Source organism: Scyliorhinus torazame, chromosome 8 (assembly GCF_047496885.1).
Source record: "Scyliorhinus torazame isolate Kashiwa2021f chromosome 8, sScyTor2.1, whole genome shotgun sequence".
In the NCBI taxonomy this organism is placed as follows: Eukaryota; Metazoa; Chordata; class Chondrichthyes; order Carcharhiniformes; family Scyliorhinidae; genus Scyliorhinus; species Scyliorhinus torazame.
The window spans coordinates 45725850-45739615 of NC_092714.1; the positions used below are offsets into that span (position 1 = coordinate 45725850).

At 50.7% G+C, this 13766-nt stretch overlaps 1 protein-coding gene across 1 annotated transcript in view; it reads right to left on the reverse strand.

Annotated features, from left to right (window-relative positions):
- The window catches only part of ros1 (c-ros oncogene 1, receptor tyrosine kinase), a 400619-nt gene that overhangs the window by 355776 nt on the left and 31077 nt on the right, over window positions 1–13766 (reverse strand). The window contains exon 3 of the mRNA XM_072513469.1: window positions 366–425. Coding sequence (XP_072369570.1) covers window positions 366–425 — 60 coding nt within the window. The remainder of the gene's footprint in view (window positions 1–365; window positions 426–13766) is intronic.

Genomic DNA, 13766 nt, shown 5'->3' on the forward strand with positions numbered 1-13766 from the left:
TGTGGCAATGATTAAACTCCCCATGAGCCTCGCCAAATACGAGCACCCTCGTTAAAGCGGGTGGGGAACCCAAAGCCATCTTCTGTATAAAGTTGGTCAGTTCGGGTACCAACAGGAGAGGCCCGGCTGTGATCCTTCGTGCTGTGTAAATAATAGTTATTGTAACAAACCTTTATTTCCTTTTAACAACTCGGTGTGACCTCCTTCGAGGTCTACAAAAGTTAGTAACAAATTCCACATTATCCAAACCATTTCTTAATAAAACGGTTCGTAAAATTAGAACTGTTTGTATACACAAAGACCCACTTTTTTGCAAATTTTGCACTCAGCTCTATCGTTTCCTTATAAGCAGAAAATATACTTACGCAGAGACTGAAACAATTGCGAAATACTGTGTAGTTCGATTGGTTGCATACTTCAGTACACTGTGACAACACAGAAACAAGATTATTACATTGCTGACAAATATGCTTAGCTTTTCAAACCTCAGTTGGAATAAAACAACATTCCTAAATCACCTTGAATGCAATAAAAAAAACATTTTGGTCTATGATATTTATTTTGTTGCCTTCCCAATCAGTGGTTTTCTCATAACACCAGGACAATGCTTGCAGCTGAGAGGGTTAACAATTAGACTGTTTCCCCAGCCCCATGAATACCATGAAGATTTGAGTAAGTACTGCTGCAGCGATATTCTGATGAAATTTCCCACAGTCTCTGAAGGCAAGCTTCCAGCCCGACAGCAAAACTGGAGGCATCAGAAAATCAGGGTAGACTCGGCAGGTGTAAACCAATGCCCAACTCTATGATCAACACCATTCCACCAATACTACATTTATAATAATTAAACCTGTTTGGCCAGAGCTGATAAGGAAAAGCCCGAGAACCTTCAGAGCAATTCTACTTGGAGAATGAGTCACAGCACAGTAAGAATTAGAGTTATTAATATAATACACAATACCTCCCAGACAACCCTCAACTCCCCAAAATTCCTCTAGTTTCCCTGTACTCCAGAATGCATGTTCCCCAGGTTTCCTCCCTCAGTATATACTGGATCAACTTTCAGTACTCCCTGATCCCTCTGTTCAATATTCCCAAATCCTGAGATACTCCTCCCAGTGGTTACCAGAATTTGCAACAGTCAGGAGCCCTCTTAGTGCTACAGACCTCAGGGACTCCTTCGAACTGCTGGTAGACCCCAAGATTGACCACAGCACTGGTAAATCAGTGTCCCTCATACCACTGTTTAGCATAACAGCTTCTTGTAAATCCCAACTGTGAACAGCCACAGAATAATGAATATATACTGTGACAATGTGTATTGGAAGAATAATAAAGGGTTAACAATTTACTGGCATCACATCCAACCACTAGATGGTGATTAAGCGCATATACGTGGATCACCTGATACTCTTGATTCGGGAAGAAGGTTGTTAGGCTAGATAGAGAATAGCCGTGTTATCAGGAGCTCTCTAGTTAGAATCATAGTTTTAGTAAATCTGTTATTTTTCATACCTTAGCAAGCAAGTTAAATTTATTTAGTTGTAGTGTAAAAAAGTTAGCATTATTGAAAACAGCTTGATGTTCTCTATTTTATGCAGGTTTATTTTAGCACGGAAACACTTAAAGATATCAACTGGCTGCTTTCAGAAACATAAATACATGAAACTTCCATTTAATGATTGTTTCATCCTATTTTTGGAGTAGATGCAATAGAGAATGCCCATTTTTGATATTAGAGAATTTTTTAATATGTTTCTCTAATCCAAAAATGATTCCCAAAGTTACAAGGTATTCTGCATCATTCTAATAGCTCAGATCCTGCCAAATAGCAGGCACTCAACTCTTATACTGCTATATTCAGAATCAGACAGAGCGTGGGAAGCGGGTCCTTTTGGCCTTCCAGAGGGCAACAGGACTCTGCAAAACTATGTATCCCTAATCCCCAGGTAAAGAATTCAAAGTTTGAATTGAAGATACATTATCACCAAAGATTAATAGAGATTGGCAGGCAATTAATGGTTCCCAAATTTACAAATCTTATGCATACTACAACAACACTATAACTAGGAATTCAGTCAATAACAATATATTTAACATTAATTGAATTCAACCTCTTTTCAGTTGTGATATCAATTTATATTAGATAGTAGTAAATTGGTATTAGCAGGGCATGCACTGAAGCAATGATACCTTAAGTAAGATTTTGTTACATGAAATTTCTGGGGGGGGGGGTAATCGATAATAGCTACTTCACTAAATAATTTTAAAAGAAATAATGTAAAGACAATTTAAACATTATTATGCATTACAAGTATTAAGTGAGCACAATCTTATTTATTGGGGGCGATTGTCCAGCTGCATTACACACAGCACAATTCCCGCTATGTGGGGAGAATATCGGGAGCAGCCCAAAACGGGATCTGCGCCGGGTGCCGAACAGTGCACCATGTCCCCCAGCCTGCTGCAGCTGATGTGATCTGGTGCACACCCAGATTAGCATATTAAAAGCAGCATTAAGCAGTGTTACCAGGTACAAAATTGGCTTTAAGCCAACCTATGGGAGATCCATTGAGTATTGGTGAGGATGGTGGTGGTATGGGGAGGTGGTGAGGGGAGGGCACCGAAGGCCCTAAGCCGGCGATGTTGGTGAGGAGGGCCTTCACTGTAACTTTGCGATCAGGCCCCCTGAATCTCGGTGAAGCCATGCTTGCCAGCAGGTTTCGGCCCCACCCCTCTCAATGCCATTGCAAATCACATTACTTTTTCTTTTGGAGAGGAGGTAAAGTGCAGGAAGATCTCGATGGAAATCGTGCCAGAACAGCCAGCACAATTTGCACCGAGGGGACGGAATAGCCTATGATATGCACTTCCATTGGGGGCACTATTTGGTGAGTGAGGCAGGACATGCAAATTCGGCAACATTCTGCCAGCGTGGAAGGAGAACAGCTTCTGGCGCAGCAAGCGTAACCGCTGCAGCCAGGCAAAAGCCCTGATCTCTGGAGCTGTTTTTAAGCGCTACACTTACCACACACAACACACTGCAGCCAAGAAGATGGCTCAGAGAAGACCTGCTCCCGAGTTGGGGAGTCTGAGGTGAATCCACAGCTCCATGCCAGTGAGGAGAGGAGGGACACCCACTTCCTCAGGATGGCTCACAGACCCAAGTCCTCCCTCCCTGTAATGCACATGGGAGGTGGTGACAGAAGCAGTCGGCGCTGTCAGCCTCACCAGGAAGAGGCAGCTCATGATCCTGAAGTGTGGGGGGCGCTGGGGAGGCTTCTGACCTGAGAGAGGCAGAGTACCAGGAATACCAACAGCCACGGTGCAGGTATCATTTGGTTGGGGTGATCTCTGATAATCCCCTGCTTCCTCTGCAGTGGGGCTGCGCTTCTGAGGAGTGCCAGCTCCCGGTGGGCCACTGATTGAGCTATGCTCCGCCCATCTCCTTGAGCCTGGCCTCGCCCATCCGCTTGAGCATGGTCACGCCATCCCCTTGATGATACCTCTGGGGTATGAGAGTTTCCAGAGGGGCGGCTAGGTGGGCTCACATCGCCAGATGCCCTCTGAACATTACAGCACACAGCAATGTGAATAGCCAGGAGCCTAAAGGAGTGCATTTAAATCCACAAACTGCAGCAATGGCAGTCTGAGGCAGACCACCCCGATCCCAAGGGGGTCACCCCAAGTCCACGTACTTGGCACCAAGTCATTCCCCTCTACTCCACCCAGGCCATGCATCCAATCCCAGCAAGCCTGACAATACGTGAGGGTATTGAGTTATTTTAGCCTCCCATCCCCCCCTTAACACTCACGGCGCCCAGGCTCCGCTTCCAAATACTTGCACCAATTCACTCCCACGTGCCCTCCACTTACGAGGGGCACAGCATCGTGGAAGGATGGAGCATGAAGTGACCAACCTGCTAATGAGATTTAAATCCATGAAGTAGTCGGTTGTACATGGACCGGCCAGCGCAGGCACAAATGTCGATAACACCGCCAGCCAGGAACTGGAGTATGGTGACAGGGATACTGGAAGTCTGCAGAGGGATTTGGATAGGCTAAGTGAATGGGCTAAGGTCTGGCAGATGGAATACAATGTTGACAAATGTGAGGTTATCCATTTTGGTAGGAATAACAGCAGAAGGGATTATTATTTAAATGATAAAATATTAAAACATGCTGCTGTGCAGAGAGACCTGGGTGTGCTCGTGCATGAGTCGCAAAAAGTTGGTTTTCAGGTGCAACAGGCGATTAAGAAGGCAAATGGAATTTTGTCCTTCATTGCTGGAGGGATGGAGTTTAAGACTAGGGAGGTTATGCTGCAATTGTATAAGGTGTTAGTGAGGCCACACCTGGAGTATTGTGTTCAGTTTTGGTCTCCTTACTGGAGAAAGGACGTACTGGCACTGGAGGGTGTGCAGAGGAGATTCACTAGGTTAATCCCAGAGCTGAAGGGGTTGGATTACGAGGAGAGGTTGAGTAGACTGGAACTGTACTCGTTGGAATTTAGAAGGATGAGGGGGTGATCTCATAGAAACATATAAAATTATGAAGGGAATAGATAGGACAGATGCGGGCAGGTTGTTTCCACTGGCGGGTGAAAGCAGAACTAGGGGGCATAGCCTCAAAATAAGGGGAAGTAGATTTAGGACTGAGTTTAGGAGGAACTTCTTCACCCAAAGGGTTGTAAATCTATGGAATTCCTTGCCCAGTGAAGCAGTAGAGGCTCCTTCATTAAATGTTTTTAAGATAAAGATAGATAGTTTTTTGAAGAATAAAGGGATTAAGGGTTATGGTGTTCGGGCCGGAAAGTGGAGCTGAGTCCACAAAAGATCAGCCATGATCTCATTGAATGGTGGAGCAGGCTTGAGGGGCCAGATGGTCTACTCCTGCTCCTAGTTCTTATGTATCTGCGCCGGGCACAAATCCCGTTTTTTCCATGCGCACTTTTCTCCCAATTCTTGCTGCCGGTGACAGGAAGCAGAGAATTCAGCCTTTCATCATATTTTTGGAATATTCCACCCATTGACTCAGTGCCACACTTTTCAACCTATGATAAATATGGTGGGATAAGGTTTTATTCAATAAACTTGAACACTACTCCATGAAACAACTGGGGCTGGATTCTCTGCCGGTGGGATGCTCCATTTTGCCAGCAGCCCGGGGGTTTTCCGACGGTATGGGGCTGCCCCATAGTGGGAAACCCCATTGACCGGCCGGCGTAACGCTGACCTCATCCTATCTGGGCAATAGTCTTCAGCCAAACATTCCAGCCAATAGCTTCATTCTTCTGACTCAATGTTACCGGTGTTGTGTTATGCTGCTTCGGATAACACAGGCTGCTACTTGATGCAGTCTTAACTAAAGGATGCTCCAGACTCTGAAGTGAGTTCAACATGTTTCAACGTGTTTATTGAACTGTGAACACAATTCTCAAATGAGTTCGACTCTCTGCTCATCTAACTGCAGTAACTCAGTCTAACTGTACCAGTTTGCTCTAAGCCACGTGCTGTGGTGTGATGCTGCTGATCAACTCTGTCTAACTCTCTAGATGTCCGTTTGTGGAAAGAGGCAGGGTGTGAGTGCCTCATCCCTTTTATAGAGTTTATGTCATGCCCCCTTGTGGTGATGCCACCTCTGAGTGTCCTGACTGCCCACTGGTTGTGTCCTATTCTGAGTGTTCATTGGTTGCATGTTTGCATATCATGACATCTCTCCCTTGTCCTTTTTTTAAAAAAAAAAAATGTATATACATGTGAATAGTCTGTCTAATGTAACTGACTTGAGGAATACAGAACAGAACAAACAAAACAAATGCTCATAAGTCCAGCCTCTGAGGCTTGCGTCTGATCCTCGTTGACTGCCGGAGAGGTGGTGGAGGGGATGACGGTGTCTTGACAGGCGAGTGGGAGGCACGACTGGTGGCCTCGTGGTTCAAGGTGTCTGGAGGTGGCAATTCGACATGTGGAAATGGAGGGGGAAGTGGATGTGGGCAAGCAACTTTTCGCAGTGCCCTTCGATTCCTTTGCACAATGGAGCCATCAGCCATACATATGACATAGGATCTGGGCGTGGCCCGTCAAAAAACAACAGCCGGAGCAGACCACCCGCCATCCGGTATCTTGATCCTGTCCATGTCTGCCGGGGATAGCACGTCCAGATCGGTGGCATGTGCGTCATAGCCCTGCTTCTGGCTGTCATGAAGCTGCTGCATCTTCTACAGCACCGGGAGGTGATCAGGGTCGGGCAGGTGTATGGCTGGAAGCCTCATCCGCAGGTCCCTGTTCATCAGCAGTTGAGCTGGCGACATGCCAGTGGACAAAGGAGTCGCCCGGTAGCGCAAGGTGTATGTCGGAAGCGGAGTCCGAGGCCTTGCGGATGAGCTGCTTAACGATGTGCACCCCTTTTTCGACTTTGCCATTGGACTGCGGATAGTGCGGACTGGAGGTGACATGCCTGAAATTGGTGCTCTTGGCAAACGTGGACCATTCTCGACTGTGGAAGCACGGGCCATTGTCACTCATGACGGTGTTCGGGATGCCATGCCGTGAGAAGGTCTCTTTACACGCTTTGATGACGGTCCGTGAGGTGACGTCTGGCAGCTTCAGCACCTCAGGATAGGTTCGAAAAGTAATCGATGATCAAGATATAGTCGTGACCATTCGCGTCGAATAGGTCAATGCCAACCTTGGACCACGGAGAGGTCTCTAGGTCATGTGGTTGGAGCGTCTCCTTGCTCTGCACTGGTTGGAACCTCTGACAGGTTTTGCAGTTTAGGACCATGTCCGTGATGGCTTGGTTGATGCCGGGCCAGTAGACAGCTTGCCGGGCCCAGTGTCTGCACTTTTCTACGCCCAGGTGTCCCTCATGAATCTGCCGCAGCACCCTGCTCTGGAGATGAAGCGGGATGACTATCCTGCCCAGCTTGAGCAGGATGCCATCGATCAGCGTCAGGTCATCCATGACGTTGTAGAATTGAGGGCATTGCCCTTTCTGCCAGCCATTGCTGAGGTTGTGGATGACTCGCTGCAACAGAGGGTCTTTGGCCGTCTCTGCTCGGATGAGAACGATCTTCTCTGTTGCCGGGAGAGTGCTTGCACACGGTTGTACCTGCAATTCAATGTGCTGGATGATCTCCAGTGGTTCACTGGGTGAGTTGACGGAGCGGGACAATGCATTGGCGATGATGAGCTCCTTGCCAGGTGTGTACAGCAAATTGAAATTATACCTCCGGAGTTTGAGCAGAATTCTCTGCAAACGAGGCGCCCTGTCGTTCATGTCCTTTTGGATGATGTGGACCAGAGGCCTATGATCCATCTTAACAGTAAATGTTGGGGGGCTTCCGGTTGCGACCATGCCTGAATAGGTCGCACGTTCGGCAGCTCCCGCCGGGAACGGACTTTAGGGCTCTCTAGAGGGGCCCCAACAGCACTTGTTCGACGGCTTCCAGTGTGGGAAGGTGACAGCAAGGTCCCCCCCCCGACAGTATATAGATTGGACCAGGAGTGGAGCGGTGAAAAAAGGGATCTTGGAGCAACGAAAAGTGAGAGGGAGAAAAAGCAAGATGGCGGTGGGTTGAGACCAAGCAGCATGGGGGCAGTGGTTGCAGGAGCAGCAGGGGTTTCTTAAATACTGCTTTGAGGAGCTGAAGACAGAAATGCTGGCGCCAATGAAGGAGGCGATTGAGAAGCTAGTGGAGATCCAGAGGGCCCAGGGGGCGGCGATCCGGGAGGTGCGGCAGAAAGCCTCGGAGAACGAGGATGAGATCTTGGGCCTGGCGGTGAAGGTGGAGGCACACGAGGCGCTGCACAAGAGGTGGGCGGAAAGATTTGAGAACCTGGAGAATAGGTCGAGGAGGAAGAATCTTCGGATTCTGGGTCTCCCTGAAGGAGTTGAGGGGCCCGATGCTGGAGCATATGTGAGCACGATGCTCAATTCGCTGATGGGTGCGGGAGCCTTCCCGAGGCCCCTGGAGCTAGATGGGGCTCATCGGGTCCTGGCAAGGAGACCCAAGGCCAAGGAGCCACCAAGGGCTGTAGTGGTGCGGTTTCACCGCTTTATGGATAGAGAGTGTGTCTTGAGATGGGCCAAGAAAGAGCGGAGCAGCAGGTGGGAGAACACGGAGATCCGAATCTACCAGGACTGGAGTACAGAGGTGGCCAAGAAGAGAGCTGGCTTTAATCGGGCCAAGGCGCTGCTCCATCAGAAGGGGGTGAAGTTCGGTGTGCTGCAGCCAGCGCGATTCCAAGATCGGCACCACTATTTCAAAACGCCTGAGGAGGCTTGGAGCTTTATACAGACTGAAAAGTTGCATTCAAATTGAGGGTCTGTGGTTGTGGGGGGATGTCTGCTGTATATATGGTTTTAACTACGTGTAGGGAATGTTCCCTTGGTTGGGTGCTGGATGGGGATGGGTGAAGGGATTTGATGGGGAGACTGTGGGAGAGTGTGGGCGCCGGTGTTGGAGGGAGGGGAGGCCCGGGGATGGGGGAATTGAGATAAGGCCACAAAAGGAGCTGCGCCAGAGGGGGCGGGGCCGGCTCAGGAAAGTGCGGGCTTTTTCCCACGCTAGGGAAGGATGGCGGCGGGGGTCGGAGGAGCGCACACTGACTGCTAGGGAGGAGGGGGGGGGGGGGTATAGGGTTGCTGCTGAATTGGCCAATGGGGAACTGGAAATAGGAGAGTGGTTGGGGCGGGGGTACGCCGTCAGGGGGACTGGAGGGTTCGGGAGGCGCGGGCAAGTGACTGGCCTAGAAAAGGAGATTGCTAGTCGGCAGGGAAGGGGAAGGGGGGGGGGGGGGTGAGAAGCCCCCCAACCCGGCTGATATCTTGGAATGTGAGGGGCCTGAATGGGCCGGTTAAGAGGGCCCGGGTGTTCACGCACTTAAAGGGACTGAAGGCAGACGTGGTCATGCTTCAGGAGACACATTTGAAGGTGGCAAACCAGGTCAGGCTGAGAAAGGGATGGGTAGGGCAGGTATTCCATTCGGGGCTGTATGCGAAGAACAGAGGATTTGCAATACTGGTGGGGAAGCGGGTGTCGTTTGAGGCCAAGAATATTGTAGTGGATAATGGTGGTTGATACGTGATGGTGAGCGGTAAGTTGCAGGGGGTGCGGGTGGTACTGGTATACGTATACACCCCGAACTGGGATGATGCCGGATTTATGAAGCGCATGCTGGGTCGGATTCCGGACAAGGAACGGACTATTCGGCCATAGCCATCTCAGGCCACTCCCCGCACTGGGTGGAGCTGGAGTTAGGAGAGGAGAGGGACCAGCGCCCGCTGTGGCGTCTTGATGTGGGATTACTGGCGGATGAGGAGGTGTGCAGGAGGGTGCATTGAGAGATACTTGGAGGCCAATGACAATGGAGAGGTGCAGGTGGGGGTAGTCTGGGAGGCACTGAAGGCGGTGGTCAGGGGAGAGTTAATCTCCATTAGGGCCCACAGGGAGAAGGGAGAGGGAGAGGTTGGTGGGGGAGATCTTAAGGGTGGACAGGAGATATGCAGAGGCCCCCCGAGGAGGGACTACTTAGGGAGCGTCGAAACTTCCAGACGGAGTTTGACCTGTTGACCACAGGGAAAGCAGAGGCACAGTGGATGAAAGCACAGGGGGCGACATACGAGTATGGGGAGAAGGCGAGCCGGATGCTGGCATACCAGCTCCATAAGAGGGTGGCAGCGAGGGAGATAGGTGGAGTTAAGGATAGCAGGGGGAATACGGTGCGGAGTGCGGTGAGGGTAAATGAGGTATTTAAGGACTTCTATGAGGAGCTGTACAGATCTGAGCCCCCAGCGGGGGAAGAGGGGATGCAACGATTTTTGGATCAACTGAGGTTCCCGAGGGTGGAGGAGCAGGAGGTGGCTGGTTTGGGGGCGCCAATTGGGTTGGAGGAGCTGGTTAAAGGATTGGGGAACATGCAGGCGGGGAAGGCCCCGGGGCCAGATGGGTTCCCAGTCGTGTTTTATAGGAAATATGTGGACCTGCTAGGCCCGTTGTTAGTGAGGACTTTCAATGAGGCAAGGGAGAGGGGGTCCCTTCCCACGACAATGTCCGCGGCGCTGATCTCGCTGATTCGGAAGCGGGAGAAGGACCCACTGCAATGTGGGTCGTATAGACCGATCTCGCTCCTCAGTGTGGATGCTAAGTTGCTGGCAAAAGTGCTGGCTACGAGAATTGAGGACTGTGTCCCTGGGGTGATTCATGAGGACCAGACGGGATTTGTAAAGGGCAGGTAGCTAAACACTAATGTGCGGAGGCTCCGCAACGTGATTATGATGCCATCGGTGGAGGGAGAGGCGGAGGTAGTGGCAGCTATGGACGCGGAGAAGGCCTTCGACCAGGTGGAGTGGGAGTATCTGTGGGAAGTGTTGCGGAGGTTTGGGTTCGGGGAGGGGTTTATCAGTTGGGTCAGGCTCCTATATAGAGCCCCGGTGGCGAGTGTGGCTACGAATCGGCGGAGGTCGGAGTACTTTCGGCTGTACCAAGGGACGAGTCAGGGGTGCCCCCTGTCCCCCTTGTTGTTTGCATTGGCAATTGAGCCTTTGGCTATGGCACTAAGGGGGTCCAGGAAATGGAGGGGGTTGGTCCGAGGGGGAGAGGAACATCGGGTGTCGCTGTATGCGGACGACCTGTTGCTGTATGTGGCAGATCCAGTGGAGGGGATGGTGGAGGTCATGCAGATCCTAAGGGAGTTTAGGGACCTCTCGGGCTATAAGCTCAACGTAGGGAAAAGTGAGCTCTTTGTGGTACACCCAGGGGACCAGGGAAGGGGGATAGACGGCCTACCATTGAAGAGGGCGGAAAGGAACTTTCGGTACTTGGGGATCCAGGTGGCTGGGAGCTGGGGGGCCCTGCACAAGCTCAATTTGACACGGTTGGTGGAGCAGATGGAGGAGGATTACAAAAGATGGGATGTGCTGCCACTCTCGCGAGTGGGCAGGGTACAGTTGGTTAAAATGATGGTCCTCCCGAGGTTTCTCTTTGTGTTCCTGTGCCTTCCCATTATGATTACCAAGGCCTTTTTCAAACGGGTAGGTAGGAGTATCATGGGTTTCGTGTGGGCAAATAAGACCCAGAGGGTAAAGAGGGTGTTTCTGGAGCGTAGCAGGGACAGGGAAGGGCTGGCGCTGCAGAATCTGTGCGGCTACTATTGGGCAGCCAACGTGGCGATGATCCGTATGTGGGTAATAGAGGGAGAGGGGGCGGCGTGGAAGAGGTTGGAGATGGCGTCCTGCAGGGGCACGAGCCTGAGGGCGCTGGTGACGGCACCGCTGCTGCTCTCGCCGACTAGGTACACCACGAGTCCAGTGGTGGCAGCAACGTTGAAGATCTGGGGGCAGTGGAGACGGCATAGAGGAGAGTTGGGAGCCTCGGTTTGGTCCCCGATTCGGGAGAACCATCGGTTCGTCCCGGGAGGGATGGATAGGGGATTTCGGAGCTGGTATCGGGCAGGGATCAGAAGAATGGGGGAACCTGTTTATAGATGGGACGTTTGCGAGCCTAGGGGCGCTGGAGGAGAAGTTTGGGTTACCCCCGGGAAATGCGTTCAGGTATATGCAAGTGAGGGCGTTTGTGAGGCGGCAGGTGAGGGAATTCCCGTTGCTCCCGGCACAGAGGATTCAGGACAGGGCGATTTCGGGTGTATGGGTCGGAGAAGGCAAGGTTTCGGCGATCTATCAAGCGATGAAAGAAGAGGAGGTGGTTTCGGTAGAGGAGCTAAAGGGCAAGTGGGAGGAGGAGCTTGGGGAGGAGATTGATGAGGGTCTGTGGGCTGATGCCCTGAGTCGGGTTAACTCCTCTTCTTCTTGTGCCAGGCTCAGCTTAATACAATTTAAGGTTACTTACAGAGCGCATATCACAGGGGCGAGGTGGAGAAGGTTCGTTGGGATGGAGGACAGGTGTGAGAGGTGCTCGGGAAGCCCGGCGAATCACGTTCACATGTTCTGGTCGTGCCCGGCACTGGATGGGTTTTGGAGGGGTTTCACGAGGACTATGTCCAAGGTGGTGAAAGTCCAGGTCAAGCCGAGCTGGGGGTTGGCATTATTTGGGGTAACGGACAAACCCGGAGTGCAGGAGGCGAAAGAGGCCGGTATTGTGACCTTTGCGTCCCTGGTAGCCCGGCGGAGGATCTTGCTATTATGGAAAGACGCGAAGCCCCCCAGTGTGGAAGCCTGGATAAATGACATGGCAGGGTTCATTAAGCGGGAGAGGATAAAGTTTGCCTTACGAGGGTCTGTGCAGGGGTTCTTCAGGCGGTGGCAACCGTTGCTGGACTATCTCGCGGAGCGCTAGGAGGAGGTCAGCAGCAGCAGCAACCTGGGGGGGGGGGGGTTTCCCCAAGGGTGCTCTTGAATGTCATATGGGGGTGTTAATTTCTGCGGGAGAAACCCAATGTAGAATTAGTTTATTATTTTTGATTGTGGTGTTTGTGTTCTTTCTTATTTTTGTTATGGGGCGGGGGGGGGGGTTTGTTTGTTAAAAAAAATTTGAATAAACATATTTAATTTTTTTTGAAAAACAGTAAATGTTGGCAAGCCATAGACATAATCATGAACTTTGAGGATGCCGGCGAGAAGACCTAAACACTCCTTCTCAATCTGCACATATCTGGTCTCAGTGGGTGTCATTGCCCGTGACACGTATGCTACTGGTACCCAGGATGACGTGTCGTCTCTTTGAAGCAACACCGACCCAATGCCATCCTGACTCGCATGTGGATAACTTGGTCTCTCGGTCTGGGTCAAAGAATGCAAGGATGGGTGCAGTGGTGAGCTTGGCTTTCAGCTCCAGCCACTCTGTTCAGCGCTCCACCTTCCACTCAAAGGCGGTTGATTTTTTCACCAGGTTGCATAGGGCCGTGGTGTGTGGCGTCAATTCTGGCTAAATACATCTGGGTACTGGGTTAGGATCTTGTTGATGCTGGCCTGAAGATCGGAATGGGACGGCGTCGTGGTGTAGACCCTTTGAATGAGGTTCAGTTGCTGTAGGCGTGCGCACTTAGCAGGGACGCCCTGTCTGGTTTAACAATCTCGAAGCGTCAATTAAGAGGTGACTTAATTGAGGCATACAAGATGATCAGAGGATTGGATAGGGTGGACAGTGAGAGCCTTTTTCCTCGGATGGTGATATCTAGCACGAGGGGACATACCTTTAAATTGAGGGGAGATAGATATAGGGCAGATGTCTTAGGTAGGTTCTTTACTCAGAGAGTAGTAAGGGCGTGGAATGCCTTGCCTGCAACAGTAGTGGACTCGCCAACACTAAGGGTATTCAAATGGTCATTGGATAGACATATGGACGATAAGGGAATAGTGTAGATGGGCTTTAGAGTGGTTTCACAGGTCGGCGCAACATCGAGGGCCGAAGGGCCTGTACTGCGCTGTAATGTTCTATGTTCTATGTGTGTGGCGAGATTCGGGATGAACTTGCCAAGGAAATTGACCATTCCCAGGAAACACAGTACTGCCTTCTTGTCTCGGGGACTTTTATTGCCTCAATGGCTTCAATTTTGTCTGTGCCCGGGCGCACACAGTGTTGCAAAATCTGATCACCCAGGAACTTCGGCGTGGATGTCCCAAAAGAGCACTTGGACCTGTTTAGCTTGAGGCCATGTTCATGTATGCGTCGGAATACTTTCTTGAGTCGCGACACATGTTCCTCTGGGGTTGTGGACCAGATTATGATATCGTCAACGTAGGCACGAACCCCTTCTATTCCCTCCATCATCTTTTCCATGATGCGATAGAAAATCTCTGATGCC